Source organism: Pholis gunnellus, assembly GCF_910591455.1.
Source record: "Pholis gunnellus genome assembly, chromosome: 11".
Lineage (NCBI taxonomy): Eukaryota > Metazoa > Chordata > Actinopteri > Perciformes > Pholidae > Pholis > Pholis gunnellus.
This window is the reverse complement of record NC_136538.1, coordinates 1,867,276-1,889,288: the sequence shown is the minus strand read 5'-3', so window position 1 is coordinate 1,889,288 and position 22,013 is coordinate 1,867,276. Positions and strand designations below refer to the sequence as shown.

Sequence of the window (22,013 nt, the reverse complement as noted above, 5' to 3'; positions counted from 1 at the left end):
TTGTTTGTATACTTTTCGATGCAGCTTAATCATAATTGTAAATTCACTATTACTCTCATCACATTCCCCATCCATTTTAATATTGCTGGCTCGCTCCCTGCAACATTCCTTAAATATTTTCCATTGAGCCTTCTGAAAGCACCATCTATATGTAGGAGTTTTTTCTTGAGTGCATTAGGAAAACAACTTTCTTTTTCTTCTAATTCCTCCTCGTTCTCTTCCTCTTCTATATAAAAGTGGCAACTATCGTTAAAGGCGCATTACCGCCACCTACTATGCTGGAGTATAAGCCAGAGTTCGCTATTCCCTTCGAACTATAGCGAAAACAAACACACTAAACAAACAAATAGAAAGAAAGTAAAAGAAACACAATTATCTTCATTAAAAGAAGTTTCGTTTAAAAAATCAAACAAGGATTTATATTTTCCTTCGTCAATGCTAAATCATTTCTTAAGATTAAATACGCCCACAATTCTTAAATTCATTCTTGAGCTTTTCTCTCTGTGTTACAACATACGCTAGGGGGAGATTTTCAGATTGCGCTACAGGTCAGGGGCAATTACTGCCCGGGTACTTTTACTTTCTGCACTTAAAGTACATGTTGCTGATAGTAACATACTTGACTAAGGTTTTGAATGCAGGTATTTTACTCGTGGTGGATTGTTTCATGAAGGCAACGTGGTTGAGGAAGGTCCTCAGCCTTCTTTGGGTACATCCCAAGTCTCTTAATTGTCATTTCCTCTCTCCTCGCATGGTTTCTTTGCGTCTCTCCATGCATCCCTGGTGGGAGGGACTAAGACGCAAGGAAAGGACGCAAGTGAGGGAAATGGAGATGCTATTAAGAGACTTGGGATGTACCCCGTGTTATGCTGTCACTCATGATTACACCCCCTGTCAGTTGATGCCACACCCCCTAAGCCAGATCAGGGCCAAGAGTCTGGTAACACAGTAACCCTTGACAAGATCTGTTATTAAAAATAATGTCAATTCTAGAGCAATAGAACAAGGCACTGAAGTTCAATTATAATTATATGGATACCGGCCCATAGGTATCAAAGGAAAATGAAAAAGTGGACAAACTAGTCAAACAAGCACTAAAGAAAAACAAAGTAGACATCTGTATCAAGTTATCCAAAGCTGAGGGAAAGGGCATCATCAGGAAAGATATCAACAGAGTATGGCAACAACACTGGGACCAGGAGACAAGGGGTAGACACCTACATTTAATTCAGAATAAAGTGAGCAGTGTTAGATATAGGGGAGGAAGCAGGAGAGAAGAGGTTACCATATCAAGATTAAGCTAGCATGCTGGAATAAATGCAAAGACTAGGGATGAGAGGAGGAGCTGAATAATATACTGGAGTGGGGATCTACTAGTAATCTGGGAAGAAGGTGCTTTACAAACTTCTTGCAAGCAACGGGACTGATGGGGAAAGTTTAGTAGTTGGGAACATAGAAATTGACTGAAATCGGAAGATGTCAGAAAGAACACATCGGGTTTTAGGTGTTTTGTTTGTCACGAGGCGGAGGCGGAGCTTGACACCGAGAGGTCAGAGAAGTTGGATGGTGAAAACTACACAACAAAACAGTGAGAGGAACCTGACAGATGATTCTGTCATCAAGGCACATCTGTCAGTTGGAGGTCGAAAAAGAGAAGTTTTCAGAATGGGGAAACATAATGGCATGAAGAACATTGTGGCGGGTCGGCCCATTCACAACACAACCGTGTTGTGGATGGACCAGAGTGGGGAGATTCTGACATGGTAGAGAGTGATAACAGTATGGAGACTAGCCAAAGTATTGAGAAAAGAGTGTGCAAGGAGGTGGTAATGTTGTCGCTGGCACGAAGAGAATCAGGAGTAGTAGAGATTGTGGTGGAGGACCAGAGGATCCAGACAGTTGGAAGTTTAAAATCATTTTGAGGTTTGGAGAAGAGAGAGGGGTTTCTGCCATGAGCCCCGTGAAACTAACCACCGTGTTAAAAAATCTGATCAGAGATATTCTCATGGCGAAAGTTTTGAAAGACGCAAACTTGTTGATTGTTTGTAGAAATGAAGAGCAAAGACCACAGAAAGTCTCTTTAGGCTACTTGAGTTACACTGTTAAGGAGTTTATTCCAAAGCCTAAGAGGTGTTACAACTGCCAAAAGTTCGGACATACATCAAAAATGTGTAAAGGCAGAAGGAGGCGTGTGAGGTGTGGAGAAGACCACGAGTACGGGCAACGTAAACATGAACAACCAAAGTAACTGCGGGGGTGATCAGCGTGGCTTACTATGGGTGTGAGGTGTTGAAAGGGGAGAGGGAAATACAGCAGGTGAGGGTGCAGAATAAAATCACCTATGCAGAGACAGTGAAGAGGGTCGGCCAGAGTGGAGGGACGGCTGGAAGAAGTAAGGCAGTAAAACAACCCTCAGCAGTCCTAGACCAGTCAAATGAGGGAAAAATAGTGATCGACTTAAAAAAGCTAGTCACTTTCATAGCAGGGGTAGTAAATGCTACAATGGAGGCCAAATCCAAGACGGAGAGAATCCAGATAATTGTTAAAGCAGCAGTTCACCACTTAGATATCAGAGGATTAACGTGGGAGGAAGTAAGAAATGATCTCCGTATTCAAGCAAATCAAGAGCAAATAGTGGACGGATAGTTTTAATACACAATGCTTCACCTACTACAATGGAATGCTAGGAGTTTGTTGGCTAATGGACAAGATTTAAAAAAAATATGTTGAAAATGTATCTAAACCAGATGTCATATGCATACAGGAAACATGGTTAAGGTCAAATTTGGACTTCAGAATAGCTGGATGTGTGTTAGGGGTGGGAGGGAGGGTGGTCTAGGAGGAGGATGTGCCACATTTATTAGTGAAGACATTTCATTTAGAGAAGTAAAGCTAGGAACTGAGCTAGAATATGTAACTGGAGATCTGGACAAGCGAAGGAGAGTTCATAGTTATTCATTTTTATAATCCTTGTAAAAAATTAGAGGCGAATAGATTGGCACAAATTGAAGGGATAGGTGGCAACAAGGTGTTGGTATGTGGAGATTTTAATGCACATAGCACGTTATGGGCTGGAGTAAGAACAGATGCAAACGGAGAGGTAATAGAAGAGTTACTAGAAGAAAGTCATTTGGTTTGTTTAAATGATGGTAGAGGGACTAGATTAGATCTCCACACGGGGAACACGTCTGCACTAGATCAACAAATTTAGCAGCGAAATGTGAGATATAGAAGATGAAACATCAGTGGGTAGTGATCACTTCCCAATCAGTTGTAAAGTATCATTACAAAGGAGTAAGGAACAGGGAGATATAGTAAGTAAGTGGGTATTTAGTAGGGCAAAGTAGGAACTTTTTGAATATATGTGAGCGAGAAATGGATAAAATAGAATTAAATTAAGATATTGAGGAGATTGATACAATACTGAAAGCAGCAAATCAAACAATTGCTAAAAGTAAAGGAAGGATGAAAAGAAAGGTGGTCATTTAGGAAGTATGAAATTGTTATTTTTTTATAATATGGTTTGGGAAGTGAGGAGACTACCTAGTCCTTGGAAAGAAGCTGTGATTATCCCAATCAGGAAACCAGAGCATTAACATCCCATGTAGGTAAGATAATGGAAAAAATGATTACAGATATATTAACATTTTATATGAAGTCCAGGGGAATGATAACACCTCATCAAAGCGGTTTTCGGAAACGGAACTATGGACCCAATTATTTGTTTAGAAACAGAAATCAAAAAGGCCCAGGTGAAAAAAGCTCTCTCTGACTTTAATTGTTTCCATAATAAACGTTATTGAGGGAAATATCAGATCATGAAAACACAAAACCTTCTAATAAATGAAGAAAGTTGTTTGTGCTCCTTTTGTTTCAGTCTACAATGAACATATATTTAAATCAGACGGTTAATCAGAAAACTAATCAAATATAAACTAGAGTTTAATCTGATCTGTCTTCACTCTGGTGTTAAACTCAGTCAGTCAGTCCGATCAGCTGCAGCGTCCAATCACATGATGAACAATGAGAGGGCGTGCAGCCGACACTTCCTAGGAGGCTGTTCTCGTGCGTCATCGCTTATGGCCCCTCGGAGATCCCTCCTCCCTCGGAGATCCTCGCTCCTCCGAGCTAAATAAGAGCTTTGGGACGGCCGTCAATATGGCGGTGCAGAACAACTTCCGGTTCAAGCGAGGATCGAGGAGCGAGGAAATGACAAATAAGAGTTTTGGGATGTACCCGTAGTCGGCCGGTAAAACCAAAGAAGAATAGTGCACGGAGGGTAATTTAAAGGAGAAACGGATGATAACTGTCCTGAAATCTTCGGATAATAAAAACGTTTAACGTTGGATCATCTTCAGAGAGCGACCTTTGTATGCTCTTTAGGTCTGGTGTTTCTAATGATATTTTCCGATCGGACTAAATCAGGTAACACAAGAATATGTTAGTTGTACAAGCTAACTGTATCAGCTTCAATGTATACTCTGTGAAAAAAATAGACAAGCCAAACAGTCTGATTAACAGTAAACGGAGACTGACGTAGGATTTAGCTAGTAACTTAAAAACTCAGCAAGTGGAAGCTAGTTGCATTTGTTCACTAAGATTACAGGGCTAACGGCTACATCTGTATTCAAAGACTGGTTTAATGTGCTATCTAACAAGCTAACTGACTACAGTGTAACTTAACTGCTTATCTAACGTTATAGTTATCTGTAAACCAACAGATTAAGTTTGATTTACGGTTTATTGACCTAAATATAATGATACAAAATAACGTAACGGGATCAAATGACAACAATATTCCACACACCATTGGTGAAAAGTAACACAACATCGCTACACTTAACTAGCTCCTCAAATACTGTAACTACTTGTACACTTTTGAGGTAATGTTACTTGATGGAGTATTTTCATGTTATGCTCTTCTACTTATACTCCACTACAATTCATGCGGAAGTACTGTACCTTTTCCGTCTACTTTTATTTGATTACTTTAGTTACTTTTACTGTACCGATTGAGAATACAGAATACAAATCAACTGATGTATTTTAAATTCAGCTGCCTTGCAGTTTATATAGTAGATCCCCAACTTTACTAGCTGCAACATTAAAGCAATGAACTCATTAATGCATCACTAATTATGATTCTTTAATATAATGTGTATGAATCTATAATGTTGCATGTCATTGGTTTAAACGTGGAAATGGTTATTTGACTAAAATGAGAGAGTAATTGTAAATGTATGTGTGTGAGCACAGTATACACATGCCTGCATGTATGCACAGTATGTGTGTAGGTATGTGCGCTCTGAGGACACTTTGGTGGGTGAGCCGAATCAAGTGGCCACACTCAAAGATGGGAAAGGTCGCTTTGTTGGGGTGCGGGGTGGTTTGCTAAGGGGATACACTGGGTGTATGTGTATAATATTTAGGGATGTAACAGGTGGAATGTGTAAGTCGCCTTTTCATGTATGTAGTCATTGGCACACCAGCGTGCCATAGAGAAACAATGATTTTGCTGGCGACACGTTTCTAGCGACGTGTCTCGGTGTGATCGTGGGGCCTTAGGTCCTCCCTTTGTGAGCTTAGCTTCCATCCTGGCTCTCCTCTTTGGGCAGTCAACTCTACTTTCAGTGGCATTTGGTCTGGCTGGTCGTGGTGGTGTTGTCTCAAGGTCCTTGGTATATTGTCATTTATCTTAAGTACTCCAGTAAATGAAAACAAAATGTTCCAAGATGAACTGTACAAACTGTTTCTTTTTTGGGTGCATTCCACTGAAAATCAATGTCTCTATTGTTTCCTGTCAGGATGAGTTCCTCCTCCTTCCTCTCTCCTACCCCATCTCCTCACCCTGCCCCCTTTCCCCTTTCCTCCTCCTCTCCGATTCACTGTCCTGAGCTCGACCTCTCCGTCACACTCAGCTCTGCTGCCAAGACCAGCCGCACACACATGAAGGCCAGCCCACTGAAGATTGGTCAGCAAAGTGACCAATCACAGCCGAAGCCCTTCCCCCAAGGACAGACGGGAAGAGGTGCGAACATACAGGTGATGACATTATCGTTTAGTCCTAGTATGTTTTTGTGATGATGTTACCCTGTAGTCCTGGTGTGTGCGAGGGTGTAATGACTTCATTCTGTCTCTGTTCTGCAGGTGTTTTTTGAAGAGCCGGTGGATCTCGCGGCAACACCGGAGCAGAGCAGAGACATCCCACCTAAGCAGCCAATCAGAGGTCAGAGGTGGAGCAGAGGATGTCACCACTGTAACCAGTCTGACAATTATGACTGAGGGCCCTATTTTACACCCGGCGCAAAGCGACGGCAACTGTCATTGCTAGTTTCAGACCTACGCAGTTGTCATTTTCACGCCAAGCCCCCACGTTGTGTAACAGCAAATGTACTTGTGACCATCTGTGTGTCCAGACAGGCGCAAGTACATTGCTATACATCTTATAAGCTAACACTCTCAGACCATGGCTACGTTCAGACTGCAGGCAAATCCGATTTTAAGACAGACTGTCTGCACTGCTATGTGCAGGTGATCAGATCATCTTTCTGTGTCCAGACATCACCGACCTATCTGCATGGGTTGCTGTGGTAATCACATACATGTCAGCAACCAGACCTGGCCTAATGGGCGGTCCCAGGGTGCCAGGCCTGAATTGTAACCCCCCAGGAGAACTCAGCATTATGATTGTTATTATTAAATATATTTTTTGTAGTGATTTATTATTAGCATTATTTTTGTTATTGGATGTGCTTTATCAAAATGTTGATTATGCACTGTGGCATCGGAGCCGCCATTTTTTCGAGGCTTAATCCTGATTGTTTTGAGGGTAGCCCCAAACATATATTTTAAAGGTAAATCGATATGAAGCTCTACAAAAAATGTAGGCTAATGTGTTACAGCCTATCAAAATGAATGCAGGTCTCTGTTAAGGCCCAAAATGACCTGAGGCTGTGGTTACACTTGTCTTTTAAATGCAACTTTTGTCATCCGATCATGTCAGGCCACATTAACAGGCAAGTCTGTACGCTCCAAGATCGGAACTGGGAACTGCCTGTTTTGCGCGTCCACTGAAGCAGGTGATAAATTCTGGATTTAACCTGTTTATTCATCAGGTTATCATTGCAGCTGGGCAGCTTATTAGGCCCAACTGAAGAGCGGTTAACGTCATGTTGCCTTCGTGGGATCAGGTGTAGTTGTATCGGAGTAGTATCGGACCCAATACCCGATACTGGTATTGGTGCATCCCTAATCGTTATAATGTATCAGGGCACAGCAGGACATTCCTATCTAAACACATTTAACAACGTTCTGCAGCTCCTCGACTAGAGTTTGAACCGTTACTCAGATGTAATGTCAGTCTTTGTTTTCTTTTAAGGTTGTTGTCCTTTATCAAGCTTTGTAAAACATTTCAAATGTGTTCTGTCCCTGCAAAGTTTAAAACCACCTCCCAACAACAGAACCATATATATCTATCTGCAAATAACCAAAGGTTCCTCTACATTAAACTAACGCAAAGATTCTTAACAGTAAAGTTAGGCTATTGTTGTCTTCAGTAGAGGTTATTATCTCTGCCAGGAGAATCATAATGAGATCGCTCATATGCGACTGTGAGCAAGTGTGCACCTCTGTGTCTGTCCGAGGCTAATCTCACATTCTGCTGCAGTAAACGGCATAATATTTTGGGTGTAACAATACACGTATTCGTATTGAACCGTTTGGTACGAGGCTCGCGGTTCGGTACGCATTACGAACCGAACAATACGTTTGAATAATACTATTGCATTTGGAAAAGGCAAAAGCTTAAATTGTGGGAAATATAATGTTCTCTACAAACTCTCCCCGCAGCGTTTAGGTAGCTACTCCCTACCGATTCAAACGGGGTTAAAGAATCACCACGGCGGTTGTTATATTTATAGCTGCGGATATGAGACCCTACTCTGGAGTGGAAAACCAGGCTGTACTAACATGCTTAATGCTATTGAGCCCTGTGACACTACTCATTCACGAGCCCATTTCGACATACCATAATTCCTGCTTTGTTAAAGAAAACAAAAGTCCAAACAGAATCAAATGTTGCTGACTGTAATGACACAAATAGGCCGATGTCATTAATCTAGTGTCTCAGAAAGAGACGGCAGTGCAGCGGATCTCTCATCTCCTCCAAAGATCAGAGAGAGTGACCTTCTTTCACAGAAGCACAACAGCAGCCCATGTGTTAAAGACAAAACAGGAGTTGCTGCAGCTTCCTGTACACAAGTGAATCCATCATTGTTCAAAGTAAAAACTATAGACTGTAATAGAGCTAACACTGGTCAATGGAAGAATCAATAACTGTTTTTTCTTCCTCTTATCTGGCTTTATGTAGCCCCCAGACAATGGGTGGAGTCCCGTGGTGGCAGATTGGCAGTATCCAATCAGGATCCAGGCTTTCTCAAGAGGGTGGGGCTAAACACCACTCTGGCTCTGAAGGCCGAGCTTCAGTCCCTGCAGGTTCACACTTTTTAGCAGTAGGTTATCTATAAATCACAGCTGAGCTAATAAACTGCTGGTTCCCATGGTTAACCTGTCTGTTGTCCTGCAGGGTGCTGAGTTTAACTCCCAGAAGGCCATTCAGGAGACTCTACGTAGGTCAGAGAGGACCAAAACCTTGATCAACACCAGAGCTACTGAAGGTAACACACACACAAAAGGGGTGCCTCTCATTTACCTTATTTCAAGCAAGATGAATGTACTAGCAAGGTATGTTGAGCCTAAAGTTAGAGTTTGAAAAGTCACGAAGGTGGTTCTCTTTTTACCTGCTAGATCACCATGGTCATTTATCTTGCAAACCTAACCTGTACCGAAGGAGGTTATTTTTAGAGTTTTAGATTGGGATTGACTATAAAATGCACCACCATGTAACTCAATGAAAATGTCATGTCATGAAAAAAAATGGCCAAAAAAATTGCAATTAACAATATTATCCCGATAATTATCAATATATGCTCAAAATGGCACTAAAACATACAGCAATCACTTTACCTCACATTTTGTTAAGAAACAAATATTTTTACTGCATGGAAAACACATTGTTTTGTTCTGAACATCCTATTTTAGTGATGCATAAATAAAGTATAAATGATAAATGGCGTGACTGTATTTTATACAATGCAGCATTTCCTAAAAACTATTTTTAGAATCATAAAACAATAATTCCTCTCAATTATGACTTATGACAAAGTTCATAAGTGATACTTGATTGACAGTATGTTCGTTTATAGACTTTTGGTGTTTAGATTTCACTTTCAACTTCAACTCAATTAGGGTCATATACATTTTCTATTTCTCAGCCTTGTTTAAATTTCTACTTCCTTTCTCTCTGTCTCTGTCTGTAGAAGTGAATGTCTCTCGCTCTCAGCTTCTCTTCACTTCATTGGTCTGTGTCGAGGTGCAGGAAGATCAGCTGATCAGCCAGGTGCTGCAGCATAGGCTGCTGCCGCCCTGTCTTGGCAACAAGGCAGCAGATGGGCCCTCTCTTGTCCTCTTCATGACCTCTGACCACCTTAGACAAAAACCTGTCCCACTAGAGGAGGAGCCTGTCAACTACAAGCCCTGCCCATTGCCATGTCCCACCTGCTCTACCTTTGACCTCCACAGAAGAGGGAGATGCTGAGAGGCCATGCCCTGACATGCACACGGGAGAGCTCTGATTGACAGTAGATACTGAGGTCAGACTGTGTGTGTGAGATATCATGAATAATAGTGATCACATTTTTTAAATTATTAATATAAACTGAAATCTGTATTTAGATACTTTTTGTTTTTCCAATAAAGTATTTTCAAACACAGGGTACATCCCAAGTCTGTTAATTGAATCCACGTTTCCCTCACTTGTATCTTTTCCTGGAGGAAAGGAAACCATACAAGGAGTGAGAGGAAACGAGGAAATATGTTTTAAGAGAATACTTCTGTATCGTCACGTGAAGAGATGTCCATTTCTGATGACGGCGGCCGCCAATCACAGCTGGATCAGCTGTCAGTCGGCTTTAAAAGCTGGAGAGACTTTTGAGGGAGTTTGTCTGCTCACTTGGGTACTGTACTAATACTAATAAAGACACCCATTTATATGACTGTATTTATACGGTGTTCTGTACCAGTTTATAAGCGCAGGATTGATTTCTATTGGCAGATTGCGTTTATCTTATTTATTCCTTGTTTGGGTCTGTATTTATAGATATTCTGATCGTGAAGTCATTATTTAATTACACAGAATATGATTATGGTTTCTTTTGAACCCGGAAAGTATTTATAGGGCTAAATGTTTCGAGGAATATTGAAATTATGCAACTAATAACAAACTCGACACTCAGCCTGACGTGTTTCTTGCTGACAGAAACATAGACTCTCCTGCTCTCTCTTATAATACAAGTTATTAAGTAAAAGATCATAAAAAGACAAATATGTCTGTCCCTTTGTTGTTCAGACCTTCAATTAACATATAGTTTTACCAGATGGTGAATTAGAAAACATGAAATATAAAACTTGAGAATGATACAGAGTAATACACTTGAATTGAACCTGTGATCTGTCTTCACTCTGGTATGAAACTTCAGTGATCAGTCGCATCGTTCAATCAAATAATTGATAAACTAGGAGTGTTGGCCGTTAAAAGACTTCTGTGAAGGCTGCTCTCATGTATCCTCGCTCATAATGTGCAGCAGTGTGTGTGTGTGTGTGTGTGTGTGTGTGTGTCTGTGTAGCAGACACAGTGTTCAATCTGTATGTTTCCGCCTGTAATGGAATACTTTCACGATGTAACAAGTTCTGTGGCCCTTGTTGTTTAGACTGATGGTATTGTTCTGCAGGAATGCTAAAGGGGTGCTTTGAATGAGGACAATCCCCTCTGTAGCTGGCCCAATCCCAATGTCCCCCCTACAGCCTCAAACCCTGAACCCTCAAGGACTTACTGACGTCACATGATAGACTGTGAGGGCTTGGTGTAAATACGAATGGGACAGCATTTTAGTGCAACATATCACGTTACCATAACAACGACAACAAATATGATGTACAATTGTGTGTATTTATTTTATACTTTGTACTCCCTGATTTGAACGTCTTCAGGCTCTTTCCTCACATGAGAGGTAATTTAAAATAATCTATTTACTCGTTTTTGTTCGATCACAAAATCAACAATTTTTTCCATCTTTAACCCCTAGCCTCCATGTGTCCACTTGTTACCCCGTGTTTAACGTCACATTGCAATGATTTGTGGGTAATTCCCATAGGCAAAGTCTGCATCCAATGCTGACTTACGTAAAGGTTTCATAAAAGGCTAAAAATGTCTGCCAGAGAGCCCTCAAACACTCTATGATTTGACAGTTGGACAGCCCTAAACCCTCACGAACTTTGCGGGAGCGCGCCTCAAAGTCCCTGAGTCGGTAAGGGTGGAGATTGGGATTGGGCCGTTATCTGTTTTTTGTTGACTAAGGTTCAGCTCCAGAAATTTGCAGCATAATACAATTTGTATGATTCCACAACCTGACCGTGTCTCCTCCTCAAAGTATCTAGCTTGTCCCACAATTGTCCCTTTGGTATTTTGTCTCTGCCCTCTACGAGTTGAAGTTGGGCAAGGCTAGTGTCTAAACTGACAATGGTGTCCCATGATGCACAATGGTCAAGTCTATTTAGAAGTGACACAATTTGTGAAGAACTAAATGGCCAACAGTTAGCCCAGGACACAATGATTTAGGTGTCATGCTTTTTGGCCCTGAGAACACAATGTCTTGGCAAATAGATGTCATTTTTAGATTCAAATCATCTGGAACATCAACACAGTGAGCCAGTGTTGGTAACTCAGTTGCACCTATAATCCATGAAATGTCATTGTACAGTTTGAGTGGCACATCAGATTTTGCTTTGTTTACGTTTAAGCAGTGGGCCGTCAGGGCCAGCAAGGCCTTCTCTGCTGGCCTAGACACTGACAGAATCCTGAAGTTATAGCTATTTTATAATTTAATTATTTTTCCATTAGCCTATATCTCATTTCATTGCTACTGTCTTCCTGATTTGCGCTGGAAGCAGCTTGTTTTAAGTAGAGCTTTTATCCAATCAGATTTCGCCCCTATGCTGTCTCTAAGGGAAAAAAATCTGCCTGGAGGCCTTCAGAATTACAAGTGAATCCCTATGATATGGTACAAGGGTGCTTGTCACAGGCTAGAACTGTATAGGTCTACTCTAGAGTGTAAAACATGGAGTATAAAATAAAGGTTAATGTGTGGTATATTTTTGTTTTGGCTGAAAGATTGTAAGTATGATCCACACTCCGGAGCAGAAGGTGGCGGTAATGCACCAATAAGCTAGATGCCAACCGCCGTAAAACCAGAAGAAGTGCTCTAGTGACACATTTAGCAAGAATGGCAGCCGACACAGAATCAAAACTCCAGTTGGTCCATAGACACATTCGAGCTTTTCCAGACTTTCCAAAGAAAGGCATCTTGTTCAGGTAACATACTAAATGCTGTTTAAAGCTACATGTGCCAGGTCCGTCTCTTCCGCGCTACCTATATAGCAGCGAAAGAGAGCTCGTCATGCGGTAGAACGTGCTCCACACACAGCAGGTGAAGGAAGGAGCTGTGTGTGGACTGAATATGTCCTAATGTGTTGGTCACATGTTGCCCTGTGAACACAGAATATATATTGGTGCGGAATTGGGCTATGATCTAAACAGATAAAAATAAAAAGACTCAAAGTCCCAACACTCCGAGATGGCAAACTTCTGGATGTGATACAATACAAAATAATCTTTAAAAAGATAGAAACAATAATTTAAAAAAAAGAAGTACTTTTTGGTGAATCAAAACGGCCTTCTGGGTAAAACACAGCGAGAGTAGGCTATGACATATCCACGCTAATTTGTGTAGTTCTGGTAAGTGCTGTGTTGTGTGCTGTCGAAGCATATCCGACTCATATCGCTCGTAGGAAATCGAGTTACTTAGGTCTGTCTTTACGTCCCCCCTGTGGTTTAACATGACCTGTTTGCAGAAGGCAACTGCTTTTAAGTCAAGGCTGGCCTCAGGTGCGTTGAACACCATGCACTTAAGCGCACAGGCCAAATCCCAATGTCCCCCCCTTACGGACTCACGGACTTTGAGGCGCGCTCCCGCACTGTCCCGCTGTCGAGTGTTTGAGGGCTCTCTCGCAGACATTTTGAGCCCTTTATGAACCCTTTCCGTAAGGTATGCTGACCTAGCCTAAGGGAATTACCCACAACTCATAGCAATGTGACGTTAAACACGGGGTAACCAGTGGACGCATGGAGACGTAAACAAAGAGAACGGCTCAGTGTGTTCACTCTGGAGTATAAATCAGAGAATATTTATTTATTTATTCATCAAATATTTGATTTAGTCATTGAAGCTGACAAAAACGAGTAAATAGATTATATGAAGTTACTTATCTTGTGAGGAAAGAGCCTGAAGACGTTCAAATCAGGGAGTACAAAGTATAAAATAAATACACACAATTATACATCATATTTGTTGTCGTTTTCATGGTAACGTGATATGTTGCAGCAAAGTGCTGTCCCGTTCCTATTTACACCATCTCAAGCCCTCACAGCCTCTCACACTCAACCACTCACCAGGTGACGTCAGTAAATCCTTGAGGGTTATATAGGCCTACAGGTAGCTGCTGATTGGGTCCACTCTGACACACCCACCAAATGAGAGAAAGCACGTTTCACAATCTTTTGAAGAAATATGTAATTCAACCCGGAAACAATGGTGCGTCTCCAGCTCTCACCAGAAGCTTATTGCGCCCTGTGGATTTTACTTTCTGAAATTAAGGCATTTGTTTGGTGGAGAAATACCAACCATTCTCTTTTTCCAGCTTCTCCACTGTGACAATTTACTGTTTTTCTCTCTTGTATTAATATAAATGTAATATCTTTTGGTGTAAGCAACACATTTGAAGACATTTTTGGACTGAAGGATTAATTAAAAGAAATACTTGTTGGTGAATCCATAACAAAAACAGTTGCAGCCCGAGCTCAGTTTATGATTTAATTTCATTGTTTTAGTTACTAGGTTAATCAGGTGTGCTGATGGAAGAATACATCAAATATGTGCAAAGCAGAAATTAATAAAGAAATCGTATGTGATCTCACAATATATGTGTTTCATATTGATTTCCATTTGAAATGACCGGATACTAATAGAATGTGTGTATGCTGCAGGGATATTTGTCCCATCCTGAAGGATCCAGCTGCTCTGACAGCAGTGATTGACCTGTTTGAAGAACATGTAAGGAAGAATCACCAGCAGCTTGATCTGATAGTAGGTAAGAAGCCAAAGCAAAGCGCCTTTTAATATATACCCATATTCTTAACCTTAAAGGAACAGTCTACAGATAATTGAAATTGTACATTTTTAAAAAGTATTCATTGACACACCTTTACTCTAAACGTTAATGTGCGTGTACCTACGTTGCATCTACGTATCCAGTTATAGATGTAGTTATCAGTTCTTCATTTGTTTTTCTCTATATGTTTTTCTCTCTATTATCCATTAATGTTGCATTACTGCTATCTACTGGATAGTGCTGGATCTTACCTTCTACTTGTGAATATTGTGTGAGACACATCGGCACAGTAAAACGGTCTCAAAAAGATCCATACAAATGCGTGGAGATTCACTATTTGCATTTTGGAACATAAAACAGCAAACTTAACAAACTACTTAGTCCAGCACTTGGCATCAGGCAGGCATGATGGAAATGTGAGACTTTTCTCTGGTGGCTACTGAATAATTAAAAATCTGTGTGCAAATGAGATACATTTTGCCATTACTTTCACATAACCCGCGCACAGAATCTATGCTTACACAAGCAATATTGTACCCTGCGACGAGAAAACCGTGCTTTGAGCACACGCTCTTATTTCCGAGTGCACAACTACTGTTGTTGCGCTTTCAACTGCACGGTCGCGAATGGTATTCTTATTACAGGAAGTGGGCGGACTTGGTCGCCACTGTATCCCTAAATATAATTGGCTACAGGGCTTGCCTAGTTTGGTAAATGGACTTGCATTTGTCGAGCCCTTTTCTAGTCTTCCGACCACTCAAAGCACTTTAACACTAGATGTCATCAACCATTCACACACTGATGGCAGGGGCTACCATGCAAGGTGCCACCTGCGCATCAGGACTCTTAACCTCAAATGGTGTATGTATGATTAGTTAAGTGTCGTGCCCAAGGACACATTGACATGGACTAATGGAGCCAGGGATTGAACTGCCGAAGGACAACCCTGCTCTAGAGCGGGTCGTCCTCTTATCGGCTGGCTCCTCCAGTCTGCATTTTAAGTGTCTTTGGGCAAGATAACCCAAAGGCTGCGCCATCGTTTAGTTTCCATCTGATGGGCTGTTGGCACCTTGCATGACAGCCTCAGTTATATACTTTGGGTCAGGGCAAAACTGCCTCTTCAAATAGATGAGATTTACAGACGACATGTAAAAACTCTTTGCAGGGTGTATTTATTTTATATCCGCTCTATGTCTTGCACCAACGTGTCTTTCTAATGCATAATATTTAGCTGGGTACCACATTTTATTTATTTGTGTTCAGGTTTAGATGCTCGTGGTTTCCTGTTCGGCCCTCTGCTTGCCCAGCGGCTGGGTGTTGGCTTTGTCCTGGTCAGAAAGAAAGGCAAACTGCCTGGAACCACTGTGTCTGTGGCGTATGATTTGGAGTATGGCAAGGTAAAGTACACAAATGCACACACGCAAATGATTTTGTGTTTGTTGGCCTTGCAGTTATGTTCAATTTACGTTGTTGATTGAATGGTAATTGGGGAATACAGACATCTAGAGAATGTTTTAATTGATATAAATGTTTACATAAATTGTCCTTAAGCCAATGTCTTGTATATACATTTCTACACATAAGAACAGAGAAACAACATATACTAATACAGTTTGACAGTACATTAGCATACAGAAATCAAACTGAATAGATCTTCTCGAATCTAAAGTTAGACAAGCATGTTTCCTAAAATGTTGGACTGGTCATTTAAAAGTCTTACTCGCCTGATTCCCAACATATGTATGCTAGACCACAGAGGAAAGATTCGCTGACCAGTAATGAATGTGTGGGACTGGGTCACACTGGTCACCTTCTGCAACCTCCTCTAGGGCTTTTTGCAAGTATTATAAAACACTAGATTGAACACGTGTACATGTAGGGAAGAAACTGCAGGTAAAGCAAATGAGAACAATCATAATACAATTACAACATATCCATATGATGGAAATTATTCATATAATGGGAGTAGTAATAACACTAATATTAGCAGAAATATTACTAGTAATACACCCACTTAGCTATACAAGTGATATTCTCCCTCTTCGCTGTACTGTTCTGTTGTCAGGTTCTAAATTACGAAGGACATGACTTCAGGGAGATTATCTGCTAGTGTATAACATTTCATACCTGTGTCCTGAAACCACTCCAGCATTGCTCTGGCTGTTTCCTTCAGGGTATCATTCATCATTCATCATACTGGAATGTGAATCTTTACTCCAGTCAAAGGTCATGAGCACTGGAGTGCACATTCCTCTAAAAAATCTCTATTTCTCTGTTTATTGTCCCGTTAGCCATAAGCAGCTTTAGTCTCTGCTTCTGAGAAAGATTCCCTCAGCACAATGCTGATGCTATTTTACTTCTGTTCCTCCAGGCAGAAGCAGAAATCCAGGAGGATTCCGTGTATCCAGGACAGAAGATTCTTCTCATTGATGACCTTTTGGCTACTGGAGGTGAGCGTTGTATAGCCATCATGTTCACTGGTTGTCGGGCTAGGGAAGTTTTACAAAAACAAACATGTAAAATGTCAAATATTTCTCCTTACTGACAATTCCTTCTGCTTGCATCAATGAGAGGCTACTGCTGAACTTATGGATTTACATTGGCTATCAGTAAACAAGACTCTGGTGGCCATGGACACCATTGCTTTACTGCCGCAGCGCCACTGGGGACACTTTTTAGTCACATCCCCATGTGGTTTTACTGCCCGTCTCCCACTCACTCTGCGCTCAACTCGCTCATTGTCGTTGTAGTCTGATGAGAGATCAAACACATTCAGTTGCTGAGTTTTACTGATATGGAATATAACCCAAATGTTCCCGTGCAAATAGTGCAACAGTGCTAAGCACCCTATGGACAACTAGGGTCTCCATGGACTACTGCGGCCTCAGTAGCCACAAGAGATCAAGGCAAGAAGCAAAGGGAAGGGGCCTCTCTAGCTGTCACGTCAAAATATAGACATAGGTGGGACTGCAAGGTCATGTGCCAACATTTGTCTCGCCAGAGTTTATCCAGCAGGTTGGAGACAGAATTGAGAGTTTTTTTGAGCTCTTTGTATTAAGGAGGGCACTGCGTCGTACAACTTGAAGACATGCTAGGGAGTCTTTGAAACCCCAGGGCGGCGAGCTAAACACATCAGCAAACACTACACATCCTAAGCGGTTAGAGCAGGGGTCACTCATAGGCCTTCACGGCACTCGTTCAGCCAGTCCAGGAAACGCACCGACCAATTACATGCGTTGTAAATCATACCACTTGATGCTACTCGGCCAATCAAATATATGTATTCCAAAAAGCATTGAGGCTTGAGTGAGTGATATACAGTATAAACACATGAGAGGGATTGGGTGAAAGACCAACTAGTCAGAGAAGTATGTGCGTCAGAAGTTATTTCACATGGCGTGGACAACAATTTTGGACAATTAGAGGATAAAATCCCAGCTATAAATTCAACTGCAGCCATTTGTATCCTACTCGGCCAAGACGTGCAACAGGACCCCACTACATGCCCTATGCCCAGCATCTCCATCTTTGCTGGGTGATCGTAGGAGAAGTGTTTTTTGGAAGAGCCTAAAAGCCAGACTGTGTCAAAGAGAAAGTTGACACTCCAGTGCTTCACAATAATTGTCCAAGGGCTATCGAAATGAATGATCTTCTTGATGAAACCGGAGTTTTTCAGCGAGCACCGCAATCTTGCCATGTCCATAGAAGATAGTCGTCCTGAAAATAATGGACAGGGAAGTCTTCATGGATGACTCACTACCCTTTTTAGAGACTAAATGTGCAATCTCCACCACAAGCAGTCAAGGGTCTTATGACGTTTACGCCACATGTTACTATCATGCAGAGGATCATCAAGGCGGGTCAGCCCGTTACTCAGTGGAGAACATGAGTGTTTGTGTTTACCAATCTTAAGGGTTTATCAGCCACGTAAGCCACGCCAGATATGGGCAGTGGTCGACTACAGTGCCAAGCATAATGGCATCACACTTGATGACCTCCTGTTGAGTGGCACTGATTTCAACAATACACTCCTGGGAGTCCTGGAAACTGACTTTGCAAGAAAACTGTTGCTGTGGCGGGGGATATAGGGCAAATATTCTACCGCATCACAGTTTGTTTCCTCTGGTTTGAGGACAATGACCCTGCCAAAAGGATTGCAGAGTCGTGCTTGACCATCCACATGTTTGGAAATAGCCCTTCTCCAGCTGTTGCCATATATACGGCTTGAGAAGAGCTGCCTTGCAAGGACAGGAGGAACACAGCATGAAGACAAAGCAGTTCTAGTCATACCTACCTGTTTCTTTGCTCTCCACACAGCAAACTGTGTCTTTTCCAACGCATCCACCATGGCCATCTCTGCGGTGGCCTACCTCACGGCAGTCGATAAGAGACATTCAATTTGGATTCTGCATGGAGAGATCCAAATGAGCACCACGTCACTCTTGTCCCTCTTAGCTTTTTATTTTCTTGTAAACTTCTCTGCTGGCTGAGACAAAGCAGACAGGAGGAATGACGGATACTATCTGATGTCTTTGTTCTTATTTATTGTCATTTAAAAAAATACACTCCAGGAATGTTTTTTTATTTTATTCACATTTTAACCACTTGCCCCATCGGGCCCACCATCTTGTATTTTGAAGTTCAATTCAGATGTGTCTATATCTGTCTCTCTGCGTGTGTGTGTTGCAGGGACATTGTATGCAGCCTGTGAGCTGATGAAGAAGCAGCAGGCCGAGATTCTGGGCTGCCTGGTGGTGATCGAGCTCAAAGAGCTAAACGGCATTGACAAACTGAAATCACACACTGTATTCTCCCTGGTGCAGTACTGAGGACCACTGCAGCCACCACAAAGGCTGTAAAACCAAAATTTGACTCATTTCCGGTCAGGTGCTTCCTAAGTGTAACCAGCACCAAAGAAACCTCTTCAGCTCATGCACAAGTTACAGTTTTTGTCATTTCAATCACATACTGATTTGCAATTTCAGTCAGCACTCAAATATATATAAAAATGAGTTTTTTTGTATTATTCATTCATTAATCTGTTAATTCTCTGATGCCGTTGGCTTATGGAGACAGCTAGGATTCCATGGATCTTTAAGGAGTCTAAAAACGTTTCTGTTCCTTTTGCCTAATGCATGCTGGGATCAGTCCTTGAATCCCTGTATGCCTGAACAGGAGGAAGCATAGAGGAGAGATGGATGGATTGATATAAATTAGAAAGGCTTAATAATATATCTGTTGCAGACTGAATGACAATGGGTTTACTTTTTCTTTTATCGTATTTTATATCTATCCCAAAAAAGATTCTCTGTCTGTATATGAAATGTCTTACACTCGTGTAGGAAGGTAGTGTATCAGTTTATCTTAATGCTGTGCTATCCATGTGACGGCTAACTTGAATCGAACCTTCTCTTGGTATGTAATGCTGCCTACTAAACAACAAAATACATAAATACATTCTTTGTTGTCACTAAGCTTTATTTTATCGTATTTGTTTGTCATTTGGAGGATTCCAATGGTCTTAGTCTTTACTTGTGTACTCACAGTGGGCCTCATTCACAGGAATGTGTGTAGAAATGTTCCTACTTTGTGCACAAAATAAGTGCACATGCAAAATGATGTCTGATTAATGACATGTGAAGATGGCCAATTTGTTCTTACTACCGTGCACATGTTAGTGAAGCAGAATCATGCTAAATGTGAAGTGAAGTTGTAAATAAGACAAGCATAGACCCTAAATTAAAATAGAAATAGCACACTTTTCCGAAGTGTTCCCATGAGAGTGACAATAATAAAAAAAGATCATGGGCTGTGACGTGGTGAATGTTGTCCCCCAAGGTATGGACCGTGGCTCAAGTAAAAAAAAAAAAAAAACAGATGAAAAATAAGTACACAGGTGGAGGACAAGTTCCAAGCTTCAATCATATTGTTAAAACTCAATTCTAAATCAACATTTGAATGTTGCGTGCAGAGCATTGTCGAAATCAACTTAATCATTTTCAACATATTTTTATCTAGGGAATTATTCTGATCCAGTCCATATTCTTTGTTTAATATTTTAAAAAACAACCATAAGCTGCCACGCTCCTGTATTTGGGTGGTCTGCAACATAAATTACATTTCTATAGCCATAATACCATCAAATACTTTTTTTTGTGTATGATGGCGTCATAAAATATGACAACAGTTGAAACTTTGTTTGAATACCTCAATAGACGCTTGCAAATGTAGAATATATATTTTAATGAGAATGAAAATGTTGAAGTCATTTAATACATTTCGCCAATAAATTAGTAAACTAACAGATCTATCTATATTGTAAAGTAAAGCATTTTTTAATGAATGTGGTTTTAATATGAGATGCATTTAGTTAAAAGGCGTGTGTTTACATTCAGACAGCCAGCCGGGCCTTCGTGGATGTATGAGGTAGCCAGTGACCCTGGTCATCCACTAGATTTGACCTTTTTGGACCATATTGCTAGTTTTCCCCAACCTGTAACACTTTTCAACACAGTAAAGAAAAGGGCAAATTAAAGTTGAATGAAGGCCAAATAACAAATAAATGCAATATTAATGGATGCTTAGGTTAGTCTTGAGACCAGTGGTAATCTGAATTGTGGATTGCTCTCTGTTTTACTACAGGCGAGCGAGAGCGCCAGCGCGAGCACTGCTCCTCCAAGACCCGTTTGAGAGGAGAAGTTTAGCGGAGATTCTGCAGTTAAAGAGCTGATCCCGGATCAGCCTGACCTCACAATCAGACCAGCGGGAAAGGGAAGCAGTACATGAAGCTTCTCTACTAGCTGCATCAGACAGGTTAGGCTAGTTGGATGCAGTCATGCTAATAACTTATTTAGCTTTTTAAAACAACGGGGACAGATCCAGCACGGACAGTTAGGGAGTGAGGGATGAGGAGGGAAGGAGACATGACAACACCAGGGCACACATGGAGAACTCTGTCAAGCTACATATTAAGCAAAGTGAACATCTTTTCTTCTACATAGTTTCATGACAACTTGGTCATGGAGGCATCAACATTTAATTGATGGTAAATTAACAGTGAAAACTCATCATAGCTTATATCTATATATGTATTTGTTTTATATTATACTGTGTATATATATATTATACTGAATTCCCTGTGAGGGTGACCAAAATAAGATGTCCCGACGTGTTTGTCAAAGTGTTATTTACTGCTTTTTTTCGTGTTGGAATAAATGTTGAATATTTAACTGCAAAGTAGTAATGCGTGTTTGATACCTTCATTTGTTTGCATTAAATCATACTGGGATGTTTGCTGAAATTGATTGGATGGCCCCACCTAGAACATGTTCTACCAGCCGCCACTGGTAGTAGCCCATGCCATCAATGTATGAATGACGTGTAAAGTGCTTTGAGTGGTTAGAAAGGCACTACACCTTTTACCATTGAAGCAAAAGACTGAAAAAACAAACGTGGTGACGAAAGACAGCTTAAACACCATAGTTGACAAATCAGATGGAACACAAGAAAGAATAAATATGTCACCAAAGGACTCTCCAGACAGAAACAGAGGATGGTATCAGGAAGCCAACTAAAGAATCCTATCAAGAAAGCCATTTTCTTACAATGTCCTGTGCCGAGACTGCATCATAGAGACAAAGCAACTGATCGACCATGGATATTTTCAGGCA

At 41.1% G+C, this 22,013-nt stretch overlaps 2 protein-coding genes across 2 annotated transcripts; both read left to right on the top strand.

Moving 5' to 3' along the window:
* Positions 1-4,178: 4,178 nt before the first annotated feature.
* ppp1r35 (protein phosphatase 1, regulatory subunit 35) lies at positions 4,179-9,853 on the top strand. The gene is made up of 6 exons (XM_079169218.1): positions 4,179-4,425; positions 5,805-6,042; positions 6,148-6,226; positions 8,369-8,493; positions 8,585-8,675; positions 9,378-9,853. Exons 2-6 carry the CDS (start codon positions 5,806-5,808, stop codon positions 9,653-9,655), a joined length of 810 nt encoding a protein of 269 aa, XP_079025344.1. The 5' UTR covers positions 4,179-4,425; position 5,805; the 3' UTR covers positions 9,656-9,853.
* Positions 9,854-12,367: 2,514 nt separating this feature from the next.
* Positions 12,368-21,567, top strand: aprt (adenine phosphoribosyltransferase). The gene is made up of 5 exons (XM_079169145.1): positions 12,368-12,487; positions 14,219-14,322; positions 15,607-15,740; positions 16,715-16,793; positions 19,033-21,567. The coding sequence occupies exons 1-5, from the start codon at positions 12,399-12,401 to the stop codon at positions 19,170-19,172; spliced, it is 546 nt and encodes a 181-aa protein (XP_079025271.1). The 5' UTR covers positions 12,368-12,398; the 3' UTR covers positions 19,173-21,567.
* The last annotated feature ends 446 nt before the right edge of the window (positions 21,568-22,013 follow it).

Excerpts from the sequence above, each read along its gene's own strand:
- aprt (XM_079169145.1), top strand. The coding sequence starts at position 12,399 with ATGGCAGCCGACACAGAATCAAAACTCCAGTTGGTCCATAGACACATT. Across the intron at positions 14,323-15,606 it reads GCAGCTTGATCTGATAGTAG|GTTTAGATGCTCGTGGTTTC; the intron begins GTAAGAAGCCAA and ends ATTTGTGTTCAG. Across the intron at positions 15,741-16,714 it reads ATGATTTGGAGTATGGCAAG|GCAGAAGCAGAAATCCAGGA; the intron begins GTAAAGTACACA and ends CTGTTCCTCCAG.
- ppp1r35 (XM_079169218.1), top strand. The coding sequence starts at position 5,806 with ATGAGTTCCTCCTCCTTCCTCTCTCCTACCCCATCTCCTCACCCTGCC. Across the intron at positions 8,494-8,584 it reads CCGAGCTTCAGTCCCTGCAG|GGTGCTGAGTTTAACTCCCA; the intron begins GTTCACACTTTT and ends GTTGTCCTGCAG. Across the intron at positions 8,676-9,377 it reads CAACACCAGAGCTACTGAAG|AAGTGAATGTCTCTCGCTCT; the intron begins GTAACACACACA and ends CTCTGTCTGTAG.